At 42.8% G+C, this 13,063-nt stretch overlaps 1 protein-coding gene across 1 annotated transcript; it reads right to left on the bottom strand.

The window, feature by feature from the left end:
• Positions 1 to 11,559: 11,559 nt before the first annotated feature.
• Positions 11,560 to 12,552, bottom strand: LOC140862145 (uncharacterized). The gene has a single exon (XM_073265147.1). The coding sequence runs from the start codon at positions 12,550 to 12,552 to the stop codon at positions 11,560 to 11,562; it is 993 nt and encodes a 330-aa protein (XP_073121248.1).
• Positions 12,553 to 13,063: the final 511 nt, after the last annotated feature.

The raw sequence follows: 13,063 nt of genomic DNA, 5'->3' as shown, positions 1-13,063 counted from the left end.
CACTAGAACTGGAAGAACTACTGCCTGCCCTCTTGAATTGCTTCCTTTTTGGCCTGAATCTAGAATCCTTTTTTCCACTGCTTCCTTCCTCAACTCTGAGAGATGGTTGCTGAAACTGTGGCGGATTCTGTGGAACTGATGTTGATACAAGATGTGGAAATGGCTGGGGAATGAACGGTGTCCCTCGTTGTCGCAATAACCCCGCTTCTGCTCCCTTAGCTTTGTTCAAAGCATCGGCAAAAGTATTAGGTCGTCCACTGTTCACCAAGGTAAACACATATGGATTAAGGCCATTGATAAACTGATCTGACATTGCTTCATCAATTGCTGCTATATGTGGAGCAAAATTCAAAAGACTTGAAAATTTGGCCACATATTCCTCAATATTCAAGTTGTCTTGCCTTAGATTGGCAAATTCAGCACCCTTATCCTTCCTGTAGGAGACTGGAAAGAAACGTTGATAGAACTCAGTTTTAAAGATAGTCCAGGTGATAATCGTACCTCGTTGTTCCAATGCCCATTTTGTAGTAATCCACCAACTTTTGGCAACTTCATGAAGTTGATGTATTACCAGTCGGATACGACGATCATCGGTATAGTCGAGTGATTCAAACAGCTGTTCTATATCTTCAAGCCAATTTTCACAATCAACTGAGTTTTCTGTTCCTTTCAATTTTGGCGGTTTGAATGATTGAAATCGCTTCAACAAAGTCTCCATTGGAGTAGCAGTAGGATCCATAGGATCAGCAGATGTACTACCCTGTGCATTCTGAGTTTCGACAACTGGCGGTGGTACTACTGCTGGTTCAGCTTGAGGAACCGCTAATGGCTATCTAATGGCCGGTGCTTTACGAGGAGGCATATCTGATTGTCAAATAGATTAGTCCATAAACAATATCACATGCAATCTATTCCATCCTTCTCTGATAAGCATTCTCATGCATTCTCATGAGAATTCAGGTTCTTACTGAGGATACTCTGGAATACAATTGCATATATAGCATGCAGTAGCAATGAAAGCACATAATCAGATACAACATGTAATCTCATGTGATATCAAACAATCAGACAGACTCAATCTACCCCGCTCATCAACTTCTATCTAAATCCAGAAACTTATGCTCTGATACCACCTGTTGTGGGGACCCGGGTTGCTAATCTTATCTTAGGGCAATTTATTATACATAACAATGAATCAAGTACACAAAGGATATAAAGATCCAAGAGCTAAAAAAATATATATATATTTTTTTAAAATTACAGTGTCTCGCTCGATCGGCGAAAGTTGCCCGATCGAGCGAGCTCAAACTAGAAGCTCTCGGATCCAGGGAATTCTTGGCCTCGCTCGATCGGTGAACTTCTACCGATCGAGCGGCCAAGAAAACTCAAACCCCCTGTTTTGCAAAATAAGGCCCTCACTCGATCGACGAACTTCTACCGATCGAGCGGGCTACATTTTCTAGAAAATGCAGGAAAGATTTTTGCTGTCAAACTTGAAACATACATCCACATACTCTGATACAAGCTCCAAAATAATAAACATGCAATCTAATAACATCTGATAAGCTTTCCTACACAAGTTACACATGTAGTTAAAAACTTATACAACATTCTTGTATCCTTTCTAACATGTTTATCCACTCAAAGTACATGTCTTGCTGCTATAACCCGTGTCCTCACATGCTAAGACTCTATCTCGAGCTATCCCTGTCTTTTCTGACCAGCTCCTGCCCCACCTATTGCCATGCACACATACAAAATAAAGCAATAGCCGGATACCTTCGGTGAGAATAAAATCCCAGTATAAATAACAAAACATGCAATAACAATAGCATCTCATCTAATGCTATAAAATAAATGCAATGCATGTTTGAAGAATAGGCTATCAAAGCTGATATCAATAAAGCTTGGTTCTTTGGGATCCCGAGGAATAAAATAACTATCAAACCGCCGACACTCCCAATCGAGGCGGCATCAAGTATTTTAATCCTCTGACTTTGGTGCAATTATAGAGAGTCTTCTGGCTCTGAAAGAAAAGGCTGCAATCCATGCCACTCAACTATAATTCTCCAAATGTCATTTCGCACTCTAGGCTAATCTGTCCTTTATGCTTTACAGGCTGGAGTTCAAGATGAATGCAACATAAGCTGTATGCATTAAAGACTGTAAAACATCTTGAACATGTAATCACATAATCAAACAAAGCATCAAAACTCATATAAATCACATAGAAGCACATAACAAAACAATAGCAAGAACGTATGTGATTTACTCGAGAATAATAGCTATCTCGAGGGTTCTATCCCATCTGGATAGCTGTCATTTATACCTTTCGATAGCACGTCTGAAAGTACTTAAAATCTGTAAATACAAACAACAACAACATGTCAAAATCTGCTCAGCTTCTCAACTCAATCTCAAGTGCAATGCTAGCAAACCTTGCTTCAACTTTGTCACGGTTCGAAGACTACTTCTCGAGTCGTCAATCTTGTGCTAAGATCTGAAATGATATGTATACAATCTCACAAGATCAGATTTCAACTCCACTTCATGTTTCATTAACTCAACAATATCAAAGTTTTGACATTTTTCGAATCGACGGTATAACGGCTAAAAATCGGCAATCCAAAAAATATCCAAATCAAGATAACTTATAATATCATCTCAATACCATCAAAAGCATCATAATTAGATAAGGTAGGGTTCGAATTTTGCTTGCTAAAATCATATAAAATTCGAACGATAGTCTTTTTTTGAATCGTCTACGAATACACAATCGGTACAGCTCATACACGCATATATCATAAAATCATGAATTTCCATCTTCAACATCAAAATAAAGTCTGATAAAAATGAATAAAACTTGTACCAAAACGAAGGTCTCGGAGCGGTGATCACAGATATATATTTATCTGGAATTTCTGATGACCGGAACACGCAAAATCAAAGCTTTAAAAGACTAAAAATCTGAAAATGGCGTTTTGAAACCCTTCAGCCGTGCCTCTGCCCTTTTCTTTGCATTTCATCTGATTTTACACGTGAAGAGGAGATAAATATAAGCATATTTGCAGTTTAGTCCCTGAAATTTTGGCTATTTGCAATTCAATCCCCGGAAAAGTGATTTAATTCAATTTCAATCCTTTTTAATTTAAGAATATTAGAATTTAATTCTAAACTCTAAATATTCCCAAATTAAATATTCTCGAATTAAAATTAAATAATCCCGGGCCTTACATGTTTTAATAGTTGAATCCACTGATTGAACGATTTTAATATATAATCTTTCAAGTTATAACATATGTATATCCTATTTTCACGAGTATTTTATATAATGATACATGTTTTAATAGTTGAATCCACTGATTTTAACGATTTACAACCATGGTCGACCCAAAACTCATTGGGTTGACCCAAGACTTGGATCACCCTGGGTCGACCCAAGGAACCCCCAAGGTTTGGGTAGCTTGGGTTGACCCAAGCTATGGGTTTACCCAAAGCTTGGGTCGACCCAAGCCTTGGGTTGACCCAAGCTCTGGGTCGACCCAAACCCTGGGTAACAGAGCTTGGGTCAACCCAAGGCTTGGGTCGACCCAAAAACTCTTGGGTTGACCAAAAAACTTCTTGGGTCGACCCAAAAACTCTTGGGTTGACCCAAAAACTCTTGGGTTGACCAAGAAACTTCTTGGGCCGACCCAATTTTTTTTGGACAAGATATTTTTTTGACTTATTATTACAAAACACAAAGGTTGCTTCTATGTTTTTTTAACTCATTATTACAAAACACAAAAGCTACTTCTATCTTTTACTAAATTTTCCAATCGAAGGAATTCTATTTTGTTTTTTTCTACCCACTTTTTTTTGTAGACAAGGAGGTAATACAACTGGAAAATTAATGTTAGGTGGCCATTCACTTTCTTCCGGAACTGGATAGACAGTCTCTGAGTAAGCCATACACCATGTCATCATAGAATAATACTCTGAACACAATTGATACAAGTCAATATTCGCTAACCAACTGGCTGCAATGACATGAGCACATGTGAATCTATCAATATCAAAAACTCGCAAGTGCATCTTTTAGATTCCAGGTCCACAATGGCCGAGTGTCGACCACTCCGAACATCAAACTCAAGACGTCCCAATTCAAAAACTTGCATTCCTTGGGCATCAGTGAACAAGCTGCGAAGAATTCCCTCGATGGTAGGGGTCAGATTATTGTTAGCTGCAACTGATGCGTTACGATATCGGACAAACCAAGATGATGTCAGTCTCTGTAGTGACCCTTACCCGGATCACCTACTAACAGAGCTTAGGCATGCAATTAACTTAATAAAACAGATATCAGAATAAACTGCGGAAACCATAAACATTATACAATCCCTTGTAAAGGAATCTGTAATTTATCCAAATAATATACAACCAAATCGAATAGCTTTATCAACCTCAAAACAACAGAAATAAAACCTAGACGAAGCTCCAGCTGGTCAACCACTGACTAGCCCCTCTTGGATCCACCCGCCTCGTCCAATCGCAAACCTGCCCCATGGAATAGGGTGTCCAGAAACACAGAGTACGAGACGTGAGCATAAAACGCTCAGTACGAGAGTATGAGTATACATGCATGCAAAGTGAACTCCCTATAAACTCGAGGTCAAGGATCAGATAACAGAGACAGACTGGGCCCTGGTATGTAGCACGCTGTGCCGTCGCTTCAGGAGGTGGCTCCCATACCATAATACCAGTGGATATGCCGAACCCAAATCGATGGAAGTCCAACCACTAACAGGATAGGGAAAAACCTTACTAACAGACATCTCGAATGAGATAGATCAATATGCAAATGAATGCAGCATAAATCAATGACATATAAATCATGCAGTCACATAATACATGCATACTCAGTCAGGATATCTCAAACAGTACTTCCGTACCTCAAAACAGTGCAAGCTCTACCAACTCTAGGTCCACGCCTATAGTCTGCTCTACACTGCCAAATGATACTACTATCATTAAAGTGCTCTAAAAGCCTTAACTAAGCTATTGCATACTCCTAAATATTTATAGGAAGCAAAAGCTATACCTTCGTCCGTCGTTAGCCCTTTGATGTCGATGCCTCCAGAACTTGGGCACAACTCTGCTACGACTTCCGAACGCCTCGCCGACCGCCGGGTCAAGCCTAGGAAGGCTAGAACAACTCGAATAGACTAGAAAGGAGAGGGAAATACTCGGAATTGGCAATTGGAAATGAAGCCCCGGCCCTCTATTTATAGACAACAATCGGAACTTCCGATCCTCGATCGGAACGTCCGATCCTCGATCGGAACGTCCGAACCTCGATCGGAACGTCCGATCCTGCCATCGGAGCTTCCGAAGATTCTGATCTGCCACGTGTCAAAATATCACTGGTTGACTTCGGATAGGGGTGATCGGAGCTTCCGATCCTGATCGGAGCTTCCGATCTAGCCAATCGTCATGCCTGACGTAATATGATCGGAGCTTCCGATCCTGCATCGGAGCTTCCGATCCTGTTCGGAACTTCCGAACCTACCTTCGGAGCTTCCGAACTCTATTCAAGTAATTATGATTAATTCCTTAATTACTGATTTTGGTTACGGGCTACTACATTCTCCCCCACTTAAGATATTTCGTCCTCGAAATCAGATCTTAAGTACTGAATGCAATACAAGGTACAAAAACATTCTTTATTCAAATCAAACGTTTACAGAGTTTGCAACTGAATACAATTTAAGAATGAAATCAAAACAACTCAGGATGGTCTTCACGCATCCTGTCCTCAAGCTCCCAAGTAGCTTTCTCAGTGTCTCGGCGCTGCCACTGAACTAAAACCAAAGGAATGACTTTGTTTCGCAAAACCTTATCCTTATAATCCAGGATACGAATAGGTTTCTCAACATAAGTCAAATCCTTGTTCACCTGAACCTCAGACCGCTGCAGAATATGAGATTCATCCGCCACATACCGTCGCAACAGAGATACGTGAAACACGTCGTAAATACTGGATAGATGTGGTGGCAAAGCTAGTCGATAAGCCAAATCGCCAATGCTCTCCAAGATCTCAAACGGACCGATAAACCTGGGAGACAACTTGCCCTTAAGGCCAAATCTGAGAATCTTGCGGAAAGGTGACACTCTCAGAAATACTTTCTCCCCGACATCGAACTGCAAAGGCCTACGCTTGATATTAGCATAACTGGCCTGACGATCCTGTGCAGTCTTAATCCGTTTCTTGATCTGATCGACAATGTCTACCGCCTGCTGGATAAGCTCCGGTCCCTCAGCCTGTCTCTCCCCCACTTCTTCCCAGAAGAGTGGAGTACGACAACGTCGCCCGTACAACGCCTCAAAAGGTGCCATCCCAATACTAGTATGATAGATGTTGTTGTACGCGAACTCGATCAACGGCAGATGATCCTGCCAGGCTGAACCAAAATCCATGACGCACGCTCTAAGCATATCCTCCAAAGTACGGATAGTGCGCTCTGACTGACCATCAGTCTCCGGATGATAGGCAGTACTCAAACTGAGAGTAGTACCCATCGCACGCTGAACATTCCCCCAGAATCTAGAAGTGAACCTGGGGCCCGATCGCTGACAATGCTTACAGGCACTCCATGAAGTCAAACGATCTCCTGAATGTACATCCGTGCCAAGCGATCCACAGAGTACTCTCGGCTATAGGCAATGAAATGCGCTGACTTGGTGAGTCGGTCCACCACAACCCAGATAGCATCACAGTTCCTTGGGGATACCGGAGAATGGGTCACAAAGTCCATTGTGATAAACTCCCATTTCCATTCAGGAATAGGCAGACTGTGAAGCAATCCTCCAGGTCGTCGGTGCTCTGCCTTGACCTGTTGACACACCAAACAATTCGAAACAAACTGATAAACACTGCGTTTCATTCCCTTCCACCAGAAACGAGTACGTAGATCCTTGTACATCTTGTTGCTCCCAGGATCAATACTCAACTTAGTGCGATGTGCCTGAGACAAAATCTCCTCTCTCAACTCTTCTTCCTGTGGAATCACAAGCCTACCAGACAAACATAGAAAACCATCTGACTGATAATGAAATCCAGACGAGCTACCCTCGTTAGCTAGACGAGCTAAACGCTGGGTCTTCGAATCAGACATCTGAGCATCTCGGATCCGCGAATACAAGGCTGGCTGGCTCAGATAATATCGCAAACATCTGGATACTCTGCATACCTTTCTTATGATTGAAGGTATAACCTGAAGTAAAACAGTCACTGATCGCACTAGACATCGAACAAGTCTGAAGTGCGGATAGTCGTACCTTAAGACTCAAAGCATCAGCGGTGAGATTAGCAACTCCCGGATGGTACTTAATTTTGCAATCATAGTCCTTAATTAAGTCCATCCAACGTCTCTGTCTCATGTTCAACTCCGCCTGAGTGAACAAATACTTGAGACTCTTATGGTCGGTGAAGATCTCAAATTTCTCGCCATACAGATAATGACGCCAGATCTTCAAAGCGAACACAATGGCTGCCAATTCCAAATCATGGACTGGATAGTTGTCCTCGTGAAGCTTCAGCTGTCTAGAAGCGTATGCGATCACATGCCCATTCTGAGTCAGAACACAACCTAACCCCTGAAGAGAAGCATCAGTGTATACCACATACCCTCCAGATCCTGACGGTAATGCCAACACCGGTGCAGAAGTCAACCGCCGTCGAAACTCACAGAAATTCTCCTCACACTCGGAGGACCACTCGAAGTCCACACCCTTGCGAGTAAGCTGCGTCAACGGTCGAGCTAGTTGAGAGAAGTTCAGAATGAAGCGACGATAATACCCTGCTAGACCCAGAAAACTACGGATCTCAGCAACTGTCGTCGGACGCGACCAATTTAGTACCGCTTCAATCTTGCTTGGATCAACAGAAATCCCCTTCCTGGATATGATATGGCCAAGAAAGACCACTCTATCCATCCAGAACTCACACTTGCTCAGCTTGGCATACAACTGCTCATCTCGAAGAGTCTGCAGTACCAACCGCAAGTAAGAAACATGCTCTTCCATATTACGCGAAAACACCAAGATGTCGTCAATGAATACCACGACAAACTTGTCCAAATACTCCTTGAAAACACGGTTCATCAGATCCATGAATATAGCCGGCGCATTAGTCAAACCAAATGGCATTATTAGAAACTCGTAATGCCCATAGCGAGTACGGAATGCAGTATTGGCTACGTCTTGATCATGGACTCTCAACTGATGATACCCAGATCTCAAGTCAATCTTGGAGTAAACTGACGTGCCCTGCAGCTGATCAAACAAGTCATCAATACGAGGCAACAAATACTTGTTCTTCACAATGACTCGATTCAGCTGCCGATAGTCAATGCACAGCCGCATCGACCCATCCTTTTTCTTTACAAAAAGAACAGGAGTTCCCCAAGGAGATACACTAGGACGAATGTACCTCTTGTCAAAAAGATCCTGTAGCTGATTCTTCAATTCATGCATCTCTGACGGAGCCAGATGATACGGTGCTCAAGAAATAGGTGAAGTATCCGGCATCAACTCTATGCCAAACTCGACTTCCCTAGCAGGAGGAAAACCCGGAATCTCATCAGGAAATACATCTGGAAATTCATCCACAACAAGAATGCTCTCTATCCCAATACTCTCAGCGGACAAATCAACTGCATAGATAAGGTAGCCTTCCCCGCCAGACTCTAGAGCTCGACAGGCTCTCAAAGCTGATACCAAAGGCATCGGGGGTCGCGCTCCCTCACCATAGAAAAAACCAGCTCTCACTCCCCTCCGGATGAAAGCGTACTAATCTCTGATAGCAGTCCACTGAAGCTCGATAGGTAGTCAACATATCTATTCCCAGAATGCAATCAAATTCGTCCATCGCCAGGACCATGAGATTCGCTAACAGAATGTTCCCTTCGAACTCTAAAGGACAACCCATCACTAGACGTTTAGCCAAAGCAGATTGGCCCGTCGGAGTAGAAACAGACATCACTACATCTAGTGCAATGCACGGTAACTTATGTCTCTTAACAAAACGTACAGAAATGAAGGAATGAGATGCACCAGTGTCAATAAGTACAAGAGCAGGTATACCATAAAGCAGAAATGTACCTGCGATGACTTTCTCATTCTCCTCCACTGCCTGATCATGTCTCAGGGCAAACACCTGGCCAAAAGCTCATGGCCTCAAATGAGAACTCCCAGCAGGCTGTCCCTGCGACCTCTGCTGTACGGTGGCCTGAGAACCAGCTCCTGAACCAGATCCAGAACCGCCTCCCCCAGATAGTGGACAATCTCTCTGGACATGACCAGTCTCTCCACAATGGAAACAAGCTCCAGAAGCTCTACGGCACTTGTCGGATGGATGGTTCTTCCCACAGTGATCACACTTGTCCTTCTTACCGAAACGGACAACACCTCCAGAACCAGAGGAAGAAGTAGATCCAGACTTCTTGAAAGATTGGGCACGGGGACCCAAAGAACTAGCAGGCCTCGATTGAGGGAAAGACCTGTTCCGCCGAATGCTGTCCTCCACCTGGTGATAACGGCTCACCAAACCCTCGTAGGACATGTCATCGCCAACCGCCACACGGTCATGGATCTCAGGGTTAAGGCCCTGAAGGAACAGATTATACTTCATCCCAGAGCTATCAGCAATCTCGGGGCAATAGGATAGCAGATCAAAGAACTTCTGCTGATACTCATCAATAGACATGGCTCCCTGTCGCAGACTCAGAAGCTCGTCTGCCTTCGACTGATGGAGTGCAGGAGGAAAATACAGCTTCTGAAAAGCTGTGCGGAACTCGGCCAAGGTGGCCACTCCTCTCGCCACCACAAAAGGTGCAGAAGTAAACCTCCACCACCTGCGCGCACGTCCATCCAGAAGATAACCCAGGGTTTCCATCTTCTGCTCCTTGGTGCATTGGAAAGTCTGAAAAGTCATCTCCATGCGGTCTAACCAATTCTTCGCATCCTCCGGAGACTCACCTCCAACTAAGGGCTTAGGACCCATAGCTAAGAATCGACGCACAGTGAAATGCTCGTCGTCATGATGACGATGACGCCATTCTCGACGAGGCTCCCGGTCGGCATCACCCCAACGCAAACCAATACTGCCATGAGAACTCCGGTCGTCACGATCTGCCATCTACAAAAATACCTCACGATTACCTTATGAAAAGTCTAAATCCCAAGAATACTATGCATGCTCTGATACCATAAATGTAGTGACCCTTACCCGGATCACCTACTAACAGAGCTTAGGCATGCAATTAACTTAATAAAACAGATATCAGAATAAACTGCGGAAACCATAAACATTATACAATCCCAAGTAAAGGAATCTGTAATTTATCCAAATAATATACAACCAAATCGAATAGCTGTATCAACCTCAAAACAACAGAAATAAAACCTAGACGAAGCTCCAGCTGGTCAACCACTGACTAGCCCCTCTTGGATTCACCCCCCTCGTCCAATCGCAAACCTGCCCCATGGAATAGGGTGTCCAGAAACACAGAGTACGAGACGTGAGCATAAAACGCTCAGTACGAGAGTATGAGTATACATGCATGCAAAGTGAACTCCCTATAAACTCGAGGTCAAGGATCAGATAACAGAGACAGACCGGGCCCTGGTATGTAGCACGCTGTGCCGTCGCTTCAGGAGGTGGCTCCCATACCATAATACCAGTGAATATTCCGGACCCAAATCGATGGAAGTCCAACCACTAACAGGATAGGAAAAAACCCTACTAACAGACATCTCGAAGGAGATAGCTCAGTATGCAAATGAATGCAGCATAAATCAATGACATATAAATCATGCAGTCACATAATACATGCATACTCAGTCAGGATATCTCGAACAGTACTTCCGTACCTCAAAACAGTGCAAGCTCTACCAACTCTAGGTCCACGCCTATAGTCTGCTCTACACTGCCAAATGATACTACTATCATTAAAGTGCTCTAAAAGCCTTAACTAAGCTATTGCATACTCCTAAATATTTATAGGAAGCAAAAGCTATACCTTCGTCCGTCGTTAGCCCTTTGATGTAGATGCCTCCAGAACTTGGGCACAACTCTGCTACGACTTCCGAATGCCTCGCCGACCACCGAGTCAAGCCTAGGAAGGCTAGAACAACTCGAATAGACTAGAAAGGAGAGGGAAATACTCGGAATTGGCAATTGGAAATGAAGCCCCGGCCCTCTATTTATAGACAACGATCGGAACTTCCGATCCTCGATCGGAATATCCGAACCTCGATTGGAACGTCCGATCCTGCCATCGGAGCTTTCGAAGATCCTGATCTGCCATGTGTCAAAATATCACTGGTTGACTTCGGATAGGGGTGATCGTAGCTTCCGATCCTGATCGGAGCTTCCGATCTAGCCAATCGTCATGCCTGACGTAATATGATCGGAGCTTCCGATCCTGTTCGAAACTTCCGAACCTACATTCGGAGCTTCCGAACTCTATTCAAGTAATTATGATTAATTTCTTAATTACTGATTTTGGTTACGAGCTACTACAGTCTCTGCAAAGAATCTAAAAGTGATATTATAGGAAGCTTTCTCTCTTCAAGTAGTCTAGCATTGATTGATTCAACCCCGTTTGTCGTCAAAATATTGTAACGAGTATTTGGGCAATATGCTCGAGTCCATCGATCAAGTGTATCTCTTTCGTCCAAAAACTGCGCAGCCTCAGGATATCTCTTCCTAAAATCACTGTATGCAACATCAAACTCGTTTTGCTTATAAATTTTTGCAATCTGCAAAAACATTTCCGTTGCGCCCTTTTTTTTGCACCTGGTTTTCAAGTTCTGGGATAAATGCCACACACAATGACCATGATGTGCATTTTTATAAACACTAGAAACAACATTAATTATTCCCTGATGTCTGTCTGAAATTATCACCAGATCATTCGAGTCTGGTACTACTTCTAAAAACTTCGTCAAAAACCAACTCCACGAAGAAGTAGACTCACCATCGAAAATTCCCCACGCCAAAGGATATTGATGATAATTTCCATCCTGTGCGGATGCCACAAGTAAAACACCATTGTACTTGCCTTTCAACCATGTACCATCAATTGACACACATTTTCGCATGCTTCGATATCTCCTGACACACGCACCAAAAGCAAGAAACATATACTTGAATCGATTTTTCTCGTCAACACATATGTCTGTTATGCTTCCTCGGTTCATCTTCTCAACCATGTGCAAATAACAAGGCAGTAGAGTAAAACTCTTGATAGGATCACCTTTCAAAATATTGTCTGCTAGTTCTTTTCCTCTCCAAGCCTTGTAATATGATATATCAGCATTCATATTATTGCGCATCATCGCCATGACCGCTTTCGGTGTTATTTGTACTGGATTACCTTGAAAATTATTCACCAACATATCACGAACAACAACCGAACTAGCTCCACGGATTCTCTTACGCCTCCCCGTCAAATCACAAGTATGTGTATTGCAATATGTTCGAATGGAGGATACATGTGAATCTTTCATCTTTGAGGTCTAGATTCTCCACTTACAATTAGCCACGGTACATTTCACAGCATACACCACCTGACTACTTTTTACTGTCTCAAATTCAAAACATGCTTCCAAACTGATTCTTCTTAACTAATTTTTCACCGCATCTCTGTTTGAAAATTCTTGACCAACAAACAAGTTTGAACCATCTGTGAATGAAAATGTGTCATTAACAATATCCACATTTGCAACCATATCTGACTCATTTCTTGCAATCACAACTGTCTCATTACTTGCAACCACAATTGGCTCGCTATCAATATCCACAGTTGCAACCATAACGGCCTCATTATTTGCAACCACATTTGTCTCATCAAAAGCCTCACTAATATTATTACGATCCAAAGAAACAATATTCAAATCAAAATAATCATCATAAGAGTTTTGATCGTTATAATTAGTATTGCCTTCATCAATACCAACTTCATGCACATTATCAGAAACATCCAAAAAACCAACAACATGTTCAATTTCAACTTTAAGC

This window comes from Henckelia pumila, chromosome 4, assembly GCF_033568475.1.
Source record: "Henckelia pumila isolate YLH828 chromosome 4, ASM3356847v2, whole genome shotgun sequence".
Classification (NCBI taxonomy): domain Eukaryota; kingdom Viridiplantae; phylum Streptophyta; class Magnoliopsida; order Lamiales; family Gesneriaceae; genus Henckelia; species Henckelia pumila.
The sequence above is the reverse complement of the archived record's forward strand: the minus strand, read 5'-3'. Positions and strand labels throughout refer to the sequence as shown.